Source organism: Molothrus ater, chromosome 1 (genome assembly GCF_012460135.2).
Source record: "Molothrus ater isolate BHLD 08-10-18 breed brown headed cowbird chromosome 1, BPBGC_Mater_1.1, whole genome shotgun sequence".
NCBI lineage: Eukaryota > Metazoa > Chordata > Aves > Passeriformes > Icteridae > Molothrus > Molothrus ater.
In genome coordinates this window covers 70523165-70536274 of record NC_050478.2, presented here as the reverse complement: position 1 = coordinate 70536274, position 13110 = coordinate 70523165, and the positions used below count along the sequence as shown (strand labels likewise).

At 42.5% G+C, this 13110-nt stretch overlaps 1 protein-coding gene across 2 annotated transcripts; it reads left to right on the top strand.

Moving 5' to 3' along the window:
* The first annotated feature begins 4359 nt into the window (after positions 1 to 4359).
* LOC118701707 (serpin B12-like) lies at positions 4360 to 13110 on the top strand. 2 transcript variants are annotated; one of them, XM_054515483.1, is made up of 8 exons: positions 4360 to 4406; positions 8467 to 8647; positions 9969 to 10082; positions 10405 to 10536; positions 11413 to 11530; positions 12070 to 12212; positions 12413 to 12583; positions 12706 to 13110. In XM_054515483.1, the coding sequence occupies exons 1-8, from the start codon at positions 4360 to 4362 to the stop codon at positions 13108 to 13110; spliced, it is 1311 nt and encodes a 436-aa protein (XP_054371458.1). The 2 variants fall into 2 exon arrangements, with proteins under 2 accessions (XP_054371458.1, XP_036262385.1); XM_036406492.1 differs by lacking the exon at positions 4360 to 4406 and adding an exon at positions 6969 to 7012.

Genomic DNA, 13110 nt, shown 5'->3' with positions numbered 1-13110 from the left:
CAGTCAGGACTACGTTACTAGGTGGTAAGGACACATGTAGAATTTAATTATGTATCCTCAAAAGATGGAAGCATTGTACTTGAGAAATCCTCTTGGTGTCTCAGGTCTGAAAGAAACTGGAAAGAGATCTCTAAATGAGAACACGCAACAACCCCTTAGATGCATACTTTCAACACCAGAGCACTGCTTTTTTGTGAATTTAGGCACAGGTGTTCTGTTTTGATTCTTGAACTTAACAATCCATGAGAAGCCTTTAGTCACAATAATTCAGTAGTCTTCTCAGAGGACCTTTAATGGTTTCTAATGCCTTTTAGTGCCAGACTGGGGTCTTTGGCCCATATCTTTGAGGGTACAGAGGAGACTACCTTGGATGAAAAATGATGGGAGGTGAGACCCTGGGGATCTCTGGGGGTCTTTGCTGATATGCATCAGATGTTTTGACACAAGGATAGTGGTCAGACAAATGAAAAATACAACAATTTATGTGAGCACATCCTGTCTGAGAAGGACTTAGCTGCAAAGATCTTGACTGGCTCAATTTCAGTGATACCTGAAAGACTGGTAATGATTGATACACCCCATCATTGCCTGATCTGCTCTGGAGGCTGGGATTAGGTGTATCCAGGGCTGTTGTCACTGTGGCTTCTACTGGTTCTCCTGTCGGAGGTGGGTCAGGACATTGTGCATGGGGCTGGTGACTAAGCAGCTGCACAGGCAGTCCATGCATAGAGAAGAGGGACTGTACACATTGTTCTTGGGCACTGACTCTTTGTCAGGTGGCTCCAGTTGCCCAGCAGGCCATTTCACACTTACTGCTACAGCTCTGCTGGTCTGCTAGACTGATGAAAACCTCTGCCAGATTGTCCCAACCCTCTTTTCCTTCCTGGATGAGATTTCCTAAAGGAGAAAAGCTCAGACATTGCTTTCTCATTTTTTTTTCAGGTTCTGAAAACATTCCAGTTCAGGAGCAAGTCTTAATTTAATGGAAGGTGTAGTCTGTTTAAATGCTGATCTGAGGATTTTGCATATCCCCACAAATTTATGACAGCATTCTTCTCCTTGTGATAGCTTGGCCAGGAAGGGTTATCCCATGAAAGCAGAGAGAAACACTGCTTCAGGGTGGGGCCTGTCTTTCTCCACCTGCTGACTGATTCCAAGGTATCCCAGCCTGTGCAAGGCAAGCAGATGTTAGAGATACAAAGCTGTCTTGGCCCACATAAAGCAAACTCACTTATTGGTTATTTATGAAGAGGGTGGCTTGCTCATGAAAACCTCAGGTTCATTTTTCACCCGCCTCTTTTCTCTGCCAGTCCCAGTGTGAAGCTTTTCCACCTTGCAGCATGAGAGGGAGAAGTATCCATGAAGCTCCTGCTGCTGTGAGAAACCATGTTACAGTCCACTATTTTCATTCTACCCTTTGTTGGCCTCTGGGTCTTGGGCAAGAAGTTGCCTGGGAGGATGTGGGAAAACACGTGTGGGAGTTTGTGTGCAGGAGCTCTTACGTGCTGGGAGGTGTTGGTCACAATGGAGGGAGTGAGCATAGCTGAGGGCTTGCTCAGAGTGACAGGGTGCTCCACCTCACCTTTCAGCAGGGCATTGCTATCCAGTGATGGATGGTGCCCAAAACCAGCAAGCTGTGGCTGGTTTTGGCAGCAACACAAAGATTAATTTAATGCAAACCGCAAGGCTGTGTGCCTGCTCATCTAATCCCTTGCCCACCTGCACAGTCACTGCCTGCTCCTTACTCCCAGCATTTGGTAGAGAAGGGACACATCCCAATGTCTTGTGGTGGCAAAAGTGGTTTGTGGGGAAGTTCTGAACCTTGAAAAATGCAACTTAGGGCAAATTTGCCCCACTGGAAAAGCAGTACATTTTGGTGGATATGCTGTCCTAAGGGCTTAAAAAAGAGAGAATTTGCACATACATTGACATTTCCTGAGGCAAAACAGTGGAGCAGATGCCAGGGAAGCTCTGAGGGAATATATAAGAGGGCAAGCAAAATAAATCAGTGGAGGAATGATGTCAATATAGAAGGAAGGGAGAAAACAGAAATTGGAAGAGGGAAAATCTTGCAAGATACTCAAAATACTTAGGTTGTCACTGAAAAGATGCATGGATTAGAAAAGCATCAGAAGATACATGGTAAGGCAATGTTCATAAATAAATAAATCTTTAAAATAGAGAAAGAAAGAACTGAGAAAGAAGACTAAGGAGCTCTACAGAAACATACAGGAAGAAAAAACAGCAACAAGGAAGTGAACGGCAAATGGAAGCAAAAAAGGAAGGAAAAGAACTGAGGTAAAGAGAATGATCATTTTATCATTGTATCTTCCATTGCTTATGGATTCCTGTTTTCAGATGGGTACTGGAGCACTGGAGCTTGGCCAGCAGGGCTGAGACCTTGGCAGAGGAGTTCAGAAGAGCAAAGCTGGACGCTGCTGTGCCTAAAGAAGATGGTCCAGCTTCTGCACTAGAAGGAAAATGTGGGTAGGGCAAGATGGTGCTGAGGGCCTTCTTTGTCTTTCCTGCTCACCATGTTTGATCCTATAAGTATCCTATGAATCCAAAGCCAGTTTTATGCTTTGTAGGAAGAAAGAAGAGGTGAAAGAGAAAAGACATAAAATTTTTGGTGTTACAAAGCCATATACAACCCTAGTGTAGCTCTGATCTCTGAATCCAGCTGCCATAACCCAGTGTTGCAGCTGAGTTCACTGGTAATGATCAGAGATCAAACAGTGTGCTACTGCAGCTCTGTGCTTCCCATCTCTTTTCTTCCTTCTCACTTCATGCTGGAGACTTAACCTCAGTGATCAACCACTCCCACCCTTCTCTTATTCTTAGCTCCTGTGATTTTAGATTTAAAAGAATACCTCCTGGCTGGGGATTCCTGTTACAGTTCAAGGAAATATTTCTTCCCTTCTGTAATTAAGCTCCTTTCACGCACATAAAGCCAGCTCCTTACCTGAGAGGGAGAGATGGCTGTAGGCAACATAAAGCTCATGCATTTCCCATTCATTTGATCTATCTCTGGAAGCAAGCTCAGCTCCAAACAATCTTGGCATGAACCCTGCACACACCTTTGTCCAGGCCAGACCCCATCAAAATTTGAAAGGGACTAAGCACAGCAGTGCAGTCATGGTTCTTCTTAGGGTTAATGACCAGTTTTCCAGCTGAGAGTGGCTTGGCATTGTGATCAGGAGATGTTGCCAGCAGATATTGCCTGCCAGACTTGTTGGGCAGCTTGAGAGAAATGTTAATAGCATATTGCTAGATACAGGTTTCCCATTCTTCTGTGGGGAAACTTCATGGTAATGGCATTTGCATTAAGCAGCAAAATGCTGCTATCAGCAATAATTGGTAGAGGCTGAACTTCCCCACAAGAGAGTGGGAGATTTTTTTTTAATACAGTATTCACAGGAACGTGCTCCAGAACTCAGCTGTTGTCTTCTTCATTTAACCTCTTCAGGCAAGAAGGTAAAAATTCTATGTTGTTCTGTTGTTTTCTTACTTTTTTACTTTTTTCCCAAAATAACTGTGATTTTTTTTTTAATTTTTTTTTCCCTGATCCAAAGTACTGTACAGGCTAGTAAGTAAACATAATTTTTACATATTGGGCAGAAAGAGAGATACCTTTAGAGGCTGCAGGCAGCAAAACACACTGCTAAAATTCAGGTGGCTCAAGAGCTCACACAAAGGGAGCTGGTCTTCAGTGGGACATGAATGAGGATTTTAGGGACACATCTAAAGATTCTTGCCTAAATTTCACAGGCTTCTGAATGTGAAATTTCCCCAAAACCTCTCTGTTCACCCAGTAAAGTCTAATTGACACAAGACTGATGGCAGAACTGATGGGTTCAGTGGGCTGTATGAGAAAGTAGATGCTTTCCTGCCTGTCTCTCCAGAAGGGCTGAAGTTCATGCACTTTCAGAGCATCTCTATCACTCTGGTAGAAACAGGCTTCATATAAAGTGATAGTGCTGGTGACCTGGGCAACCTGACCCACTGCATGAGAAATGCAGGTTAATTTTCCTTCTTTACTCACATTTCCATGGCACAAAAAAAAGCCTTGAAATGTTTTCTAGAAGAGACAGAGGGCAGGCAATTCTTTGGCTGGGTTCCAAGGCATTTATTTTCCCTTTACACTGATCCCAACTACCAGGGAAATTATGTTCTTAAACAATGATGCTATAAAAGAGAAAGGGTGGAGTGGCATGCAGATTTTGTTTTGTTAGTGGGGGTGCTAGTGTTTGCTATTAAAATATGAGCTCCTGGGTTTGGCAATGCTGTTTAGAAGCTTGCAGAGAAGCCTGCACACAGGCACAGCAAATGACTTGCCACCTTACAGCCTGTAACAGGCCAATGCACATCCATGCCTGTTTATGCAGAAATAACTGGCCTAGAAAGAGGTGTAGAAGATACCAGAGGGGCTGATGCAAACTAATAAAAGCAGTCAGGAAAAAGCTTTCTGGCATAAAAGTAGCATACTGAGAGGCTAGGTTGTTTGGAAAATTAACTTGGCACTATTTCACTTGAAAAGCTGCTTTGTACTGAAATGTATTGGTTTTTAACTTAAAGCGTGTGCTGTGCCATTTAGGGATGATCAGAATTGCTGTGTTATGGAAATTTAATTTTTCTTATGTGCTCTTTGTCCATTTTATTCCAAATCAGCACAGAAACACTTGGAAACTTATTTTTGTATATTATTTTGTTTGGTCATGAAAAATAAATAAGTCATACTACCAATTTTTATGTGAGGGGACACCACATTGTCTTTTTCTGGGATAGAAAATTTCTGCCAATTCTATTTCCCTCTGTGTATGAGAAATGAATGTATATTAAGACACCTTTATGGGACACAGATTGAATAAGTCAAACACGCAATGGGAATTATCATGTGGCATCAGGCAAAACAGGTTCCTTCTTACTTAACTTGTATGAAATACAGAATTACCTTAACAGCAAGGCTACAGGTCTCTTACTTTCTCCACCCTATTTACTGCCTCCTTCTCTTGACTGAATAATAGAATCTAACACAACCATTAATTACGACAGCTTTCAGCACAGGTTTCTTTAGTCTTTGATAGTTTTTGTTTTGATTTCATCTAACTTTAGCCAAAAACAAACTATAAAGGGAGAACAGATCATGAATAGTTATAGAAAAGGAGTTCATCATTTCACACAGCCATGGAGGAAGTTTGTAATTTTTGTAAAGTCTGTGGTATGCAGTGGTTCCTTCTGAAGGAAGCTATTTTACTGGGTAGCTTCTTGCTCACATACTGCAGTGCCAGTAATTTCATTTGCCAGACCATGTTAAAAGCTGCTGAACCATCATGCAAAGGATCTCCTGTCATCAGGGGTTCTGCACTACTAATAATGTTCAGCACAGGTGCTTTGGCTAGTGTGGATCAGCAGCTAGGAACTTCTGGAACACTCCTTTTGATCCTGTATTATCACCCCTTCTTACCGCTCCAAGATTATTTAAAAGTGACATTACCATTTGCTGTCCACCATGTAGATGTTCTCCAAATGCTGTGGTCCTTGCAGTAGCTCCAAAAGTCTGATAGAATTATTGCACAGATTACACAGAAGGCTTTGTGGTGTGGAATCCTTCATCCACTTGTTCCCACCCCATTTTCGATTAAGGAAGTTCACTAAATCCTTTCATTGTACAGTAAGGAAGTTCCTTCACTAGCCTATGCCTGCCCTCCCTTCCTCTGGATTTCTAGGGCAGCTCTCTAAGTAGCTCCTACTCACAAAACCATGGAGTTGGCTGTAGTGTTTGCACCTGGATGTCTCCCTGGTGACAGCCTGCTGCTTTTGCTGAAGGAGTGGCCACATCAGTGTGCCAGGCACTCACTCTAAAACCTGCTCCCAGATCCTGGGCTCTCCCTCCATTCTTGGCGCTCAGCCTTTCCCTGCAGGGTGGGGTGGAGCTGCCTTTTTTCCTACTGAGTAAGATTATTAACTCTTTTTTTTTCTCCTTGACTTGGTCTGAAGGTGGGACACACCTACAAAGTGCCTCATGCCCTACATTCACTGTGTCTGATTTCACAGCTCCATTTCAGATCTTTCAAGAGATGTGGAAGTATAGCACTACAAATTCAGCACTGAAGATGCACTGTTTTGTTTTCAGAAGGTTGTGGATAGTAGGAAATGCAGGTGGAAAAAAAGAGAAATTATTTAGTGCAATGTCTTGTGGTACTGCAAGATTACTGCATTACTAAAAGGAAAATTAAAACCATATTACATAAAAATATGGTAATAGTGGAGCTAAAACAGCTGTGTTCAGAATTAATGAGATAAAACTAATCTTTAAGTTGTCTGTGCAAAGAACCCTTTGGATATTTCTCATCTGTTTTGTCCATTTGCATTAGGTCTTTATGTGAAGTACTTCTGGACTCCAGAGCAAAACAAAAGTCTCAGTATGAAACGTCTGTGAACTTTTCTTGCAGCATCACAGGTTCTTTCCACAGAGCATCACTCAGAAACAGGATGAAGCATTGATTGTTACTGTTGTTAGTCAACTGGAAAGAAATGTCTGCATTTGCCAGATGTTTTACCTTTATATATTCAGAAACTTTAGTTTTTCATCTCTTCCAAGCCTCTGCACCAGTTTGTTTTGGGCTCAATCTGTTTTCCTGTGGGCTGAGTTCATTCCCATTGTCTAGCACTTGCTGCAAGTGAAGATGGTTTCACAGACAAATGTTGTACCTTGGCTGAGCCATATCAACTCCCAATGCCCTGGTAACTTCCAGCACCTGAGTCCCATATTTCCATGCAAAGTCATGCCTGGCTCATGGCTGAACTGGAGATAGTGTGCATGCTGCATCTTGAGAACAGTGCAAAGGCATTTTGAGCAGCTCTTTGCATAAAGGGAACTCTGTGAAGGGAGGGAGCTGTGGCTGTGGTGGAAGAACCGGGGCCTCAGTGGGAGGCTGACAAGAGAGTTTTGGCTGGAGGCAACCCCTTCCCCAGAAGGCTCAAGACAAGTCTCAAAGGAGCACTAACAGCCCAGGACAGGCTGTACAAGTGTCCTGCTGATAAAAGATCCTGAAGTTCAGCTTTGCAACAGCCTCTTCCCACCTTTAACCTCTGGTGACACAGACTGGAATTCCTCATTTAACCTCACCTTGCAGGCTGCAGCTTCAGGGCAGACAGGGCTGAGGAAGAGTGCATGCTGTGCTATGGCCATCTGTGGGCACTGGAGAGAACCACCTAGCTGTGCACTCACTCCTTTTTCCAAAAGAGAGGAACTCTGTCAGCTTTCTCTGGACCTGACCCATGCTGGTCCCAGTGCAGGCTGAAAGGTAGAGCCAGCAAGATCTGTGCCACGGGAGACATGAAGGACTTGTCTCCATACTGTGGCTGTGTATTTTCCCCTAAATAAATAATCTTTCTGGAACTCAGACCAGTGCTATTTGTCCAAAATGCTTGTTTGATACTGAAGGTGATGTGGGGTTTGTTGGTTTTTTTTGGTTTTTTTTTTTTTGGTATAATGATTCCAGAAAATTGTGTGATTTTGTGTGATACCACTGGTATCTACACAACACCTTTACAATTCTCCTAAGATTCAGGAAAGGAGTTTCTAATCACCCATTTTTTAGATGGCCTCCTCCTTGCAAAGACCAAGCTGAACTTGGTCCTAACTTGTTCTTAATGGAGTGGATTGAACGTAAATGATCCCTGGGAGAGGTATCAGACTGAAATGTTTCTAGTACAAAAGTAGAGAGTGACACATATCTTGTCATATCACTAAGCAGGAACTTACTGACTTCTCTTCAGGGCTCTTGGGCTATTACTTTGTTTGGAATTTTTAATTGTGGATCCTGCCTCAATTTGTGACGTCTGGAAAACTTGTTAGAAGTTAAAAGTGTATTTTACACTGTTAGTGTTTCCATATGTAGTTCAGTCGCCATAGCTGTTAAAGAGCCTTTTTCATGTATGAAGACATTTAATTAATAGTGATTTTATTTTTAGAAACCTGTTGTTTGGAACCCCCTTGCCACAGCTCTGGTTACCACAGATGGTTATATGCAGGCTTAGTTTCTGTCACCAGGTCTCTGTCACCAATGTATGTTGTTAAGAGGAAAGAGTTGATACAGGTGTATGCATCAAACCAGTGTGGAGAAGGAAAATGTTAATCCATACCTGTCTAATTTCAATACCATAAATTGAAATAAGTTGAAATAAGACACAGCATGGGATAAGGCAGAAAAAGGGTCCTTTCTGAGGAATGTACATATGTTGTGAGCATGGGTCCTTTTTGCAGACCCTCTGTGCCTTTGCTCCTGCTGTGCATCATAGACTGATCTGTGCAAGGCTGATTAAAACTTTCAGGACTTAGAAAATGTCTATTATGTTCAACAACCAGCTATGGGACAATCTCAGGGCAGAGAGATGCTTTACAGTGTGGTCTAGCTAGCCCAGCTGCACTAAATTTCTTAATTCTTTTGTGCTCCCACTCAGCAGCTGCTTCATGATGGACTCCATTTCTAGACCAGTTACTGAGTTTTGCCTTGATCTCTACAAAACGCTCAACAGAAGTGCAGAGGACACAAATATTGTCTTCTCTCCTATGAGTATCTCTGTTGCCCTGGCCCTGATCCATCTTGGTGCAAAAAACAACACTGCTGCTCAGATAGAGAAAGTGAGTATGAATGAACCATGGTGAGGTGCTTCTACATCACTTGCTGTTCCCTCAAAAGAAATGCTGAGCATCCCAGCACAGCACACGTGTGAGGGTCTCACAGGAAACCTGCACAAGGGCAGGCAGAGGTCCTGTGCTTGAAGCACTCTGATCCCTGCCCTCTGCTGGTGTGAGTCTCATCCTACCCCCTGCAAGGGCTGGCTAAGGGGAGCTGATAGAGCACAGTGAGATGCTCTGGCTTTCCCCAAGCCTGTGGCAGAATGTCAGGCTTTATTTCAGAATTATGGGCAGGTGTTTCCTCTTGTGGTTGCTACAAGAATCCTGAGAGTGGAGTCTGTGTGGGTAGTGGGGAGAGCTGCAGACACCTGAAGGAAGGGGTTGTACCTGGGTGGCTGAAAGCATTACCTCACCTGTCCCTTAGGACATTCAAGAGTCAGAATGTCTCAGCCCACAGAGACCCAAGTGGGCAAGGCTGAGGTGAAGAAGACCACCCCTTCAGTCACTGTGCCTTTACTTCCTGCAGTGCAAGGTCTGCTTTCTACAATCTTCTCTTTTCTTTTTTTCTTTCTTCTCTCTTTCTTCTTCTCTACCATGAGTGGTAGAAGACCGATAATCCTAAGGCAGAGCTTCTCACCAGGGTGTGGTGGGTCACACCTGCCCACCCAGACACTCTGAATCTGTTCTCTTTGCCCCTACAGCCCCCTGGCTACCATCATTACTTTAGACAGGGACTCCTGCTTATTTTAGGACAGCAATGGGAATTGCTCAATATCAATATCCTCTCAAAAGGAGAGTAAGTCTATGTATGATGCAACATTATTATAATAAAAAAAACTGCTGAAAATTTTTCTGTGATGTATTTGCACAGTAGAAACAGGGACTAATTTCCATTAAGAGCACTGTGGCTTTGATCTATTTCTTAAGCTGATGCTAATGTTAAGAACGTTTGCAAGAAGCCAGTTTTGGTGTTTTTAAAGAAAATTAACTTTTGTCCCTTTACTTGGGGCAAATTTTTGTTTTGAAATTTAAGATAACTGTAGCAATGAAAACACAAATCAAATATAAACATTTTGAGGTAGTGAAGAGTAACATTTTGAGGGATTAAGGGCAAGTTCTTCTTGGTTTGTTAATGTAGAAAAGTGAGTCTGAACATGAATGTGTGAACAAGTTCAAGTCTGTCATTTCAGCTGATGAGTGAAGCTGCTAAAACATCTTTTGTGAATCTACACCACTTATCCAATAGGGGACAGCAAAGCTTTTAAAGAAGGAATATGGTTTTATCCCAGTTACGATTGATATAAGTTGACATCTTCACCTGCAGGTGCTCCATGTCAGGAAAGCTGCAGGAAGAATGAGTCTTGGATCAGATCACGAGAGTGCGGCCCCAGAAATGGAGCCAGCAGGAAGCCTGGAGAGTCAGCCTTCGTTCTCAGAGGTGTGTCCTTGGGTGGGGAGCCCCGTCTCCATTGCGTGGGTAAAAGACGAGGGCTTGCCACTGGAGGGAGTCAAGATCCCATGCTCAGAGTCTGTCTGATCCTCTAGGAAATGACTGATAAAAGGTTTTATTTTATTAAGTCAATACCAAAACATTCATTGATCTCATCTGAAGGAGGGTCAGGCTACAAAGCTTGGACTAGCTGGATTTAAATTCAGTACAGCAGGAATTAGCCTTAGAGTGTTATCTAGTTAAGATGCACATTAACAACCAAAACTGCACAGAGGAATAATTTTAATTGTTGTCTTTGTGTTACTCCCAGTGTAACAAGGAGGGAGACCTTAACCATAAAGTGTTCCAGGAGCTGCTTTTGCAACTACAAAACCTTGGTGAAAAATATGTTTTAACCTTGGCCAACAATCTCTTTATACAACAAGGATTTGAGCTCCATCAGGTAAGTCACCTGCTATATGCTGTGGTCATGACCTCAAGATTCCCTGGAACTGTGGGCCTCACTGTTCCCCTCTTGTGTGTGCTTTGGAGCACATGATGTGCTACATGGAGCTATAGCTCTTGAAGCTGTCAACTTTCCATGCTTTTATTAAAAAAACACAAAAAGCAAAAAAACCCAAACAGAAACAAACCACCCTGTGGATATCAAAGGCTATAGAGCAAAACTAAAGCAGGGATCTGTTCATTTTTGGCACATTTTTCAGATGTGTGCACTCAGCCAGAGGAGAACCTACAGCCAAAACCAGCTTATTCAAGCTGTCTGTAGACTACCTACTTCAGGTCTTGCAAGTGGGACAGCTGAGGCAGCAGTAAGCTTGGAGAGGGTTTATCTCCAGGAAGGTTGTACAGGTTCATGCACAGGACTGCTCTGCTGAACTGCTTGCTCCTTTCCTACTGAATGACTGAGTGGTCTTGAGACTACTTGGTATGGCTAACTTGTTGGTCACATCTTTGCTTTTCTGTCAATTATTTCGAAACTTAAGCACCAAACAACTCATCTTGATTTTTTTCTATTTCTTTAATTTTTTTATCCCAACCTCAGTTATGCAGTTCTCCATGACAAGACTCATTCTTCTGGTTTTCTTTTTAGTTATTTACATTTTAGACCTATGCATTAGAATCTCTTTTTCAAAGATCTTCTGAATAAACTTTAGATACTTAACTTTTCCAAAATGAAATTTTGCCTTATAGATTCAACAGGTCCCTCACCATTTCTAAAATACTAAAATCTAAAATCAATCAAGAGATTGATTTCTTTCAAAAGGCAGTAAGTGCTTAATAGATTTGACCAATTAATAATCTTTATTTTGCTTTACAGCAATTTCTAATGTGTAGCAAGGAACTGTATGGAGCAGTGCTGCAAACAGTGGACTTTCATGGTGCTGTTGAAGCTGCCAGAAGAAAAATTAATGCTTGGGTTGAAAGTGAGACACAAGGTAAAACAAAGCAAAACTATAGCCATTCTATCCCTGCCATCCTACATGGGTTCAACAAATGAAATTCCAGGGTAGGAAAAGCAAAGACGTGTTCACATTTCTGTGTGTTCACTCTTATGCTGTTTAAGGGTAGTTTGTCTTCTCATCTGCTCTTGAAATATTAGAGTAAGTTACTGGCTAAATTATTTATGAGTTAAAGATATGCTTGCTGTAAAATATTTTTTATTCCCACCCTTATGCCTGGCCTGATAATTGCAGTAATAACTATAAGTCTTGACCAGACAAACTGCTCCTGCAAACAACCATAAATGCAGATTCAGAACACCAGGGGAAAATCTGGTGACCCCCATCCTCCCTGGCTGGCTACAGGGCAGAGGAATCTACTATTTGTTTTCCTACATTGTTTTTGTCCTTTGAATAAACCAAGAACTGTGCTTCTAAGTTTTTCCAAATATAAGTTCACAGACCAATAATAGAGTCTCAATCCAGCGTCTTAACCACAGCTAACAAATACTTCTGTGTTTCAAAATTCCTTTTAGGTAAAATCAAGGAACTCTTTGCACCTGGTGTGATTGATGGACGTGCATTACTGGTGCTTGTGAATGTAATCTACTTTAAAGCATCCTGGGAATGCAAGTTTGAGGAAGAAAAAACAGTTCAGAGGGATTTTAAACTGAATCAGGTACATCTGCATTCTGTAAATCTTAACACTATTCACCTTAGCTACTGTGAGCATTGCAGCAAGCATAACAATGTCAAGGGCTGAGCTGCCCTGTGTGTAAGCTGTGGGTGTGTTGGGAACTTAACTTGCCTCCCTTGTTGGGTTGAGGTGTTGGTAAGAGCTGAATTGCTTAACTGACTGTGTAATTTTCTCTTCAACAGAACAGAAAGAAACCTGTGCAGATGATGTATCAGAAAGGCAAATTTAAACTGGGCTACATTGAGGAGGTGGGTGCTCAGATCCTTGAACTCCCTTATGCTCAGAAGTCACTGAGCATGATCATCCTGCTGCCAGCGGATGTGGCTGATGGATCTGACAGTGGGCTGGAGCAGGTAAGGCAGTACATGTCACAAACCAGGGCTGGAAGCCAGTTGTCTGAATTAACACTGGGTAAAGATCTCAGTTTTTCAAAGCTTCCCACCTATTTTAATCTCCTTTTACCCCCATCTTATAGATTGAAAGCACAATCTCCTATGAAAATTTAATGCTGTGGGCCTCCTCAGAGACCATGTTTGAGACAACGGTGGAGGTTTACCTGCCCCGATTCAAGCTGGAAGGCACCTTTAACCTCAACCAGGTTTTACAGGAGATGGGGATGACCGACATCTTCACTGAATCAAAAGTTGACCTTTCTGCAATGACGTTTGCAAAGTCTCTGGTGCTGTCAAATGTTGTCCACAAGGCCTATGTGGAAATCAATGAGGAAGGCACCGTGGCGGCGGCTGGCACAGGAGCTTCCATTGTCAGGAGGTCTCTGCCTCTCACAGAGGTGTTCATGGCTAATCACCCTTTCTTATTCTTTATTAGACACAATCCTACCAATACCATCACTTTCTTTGGCAAACTCTGTTCACCTTAA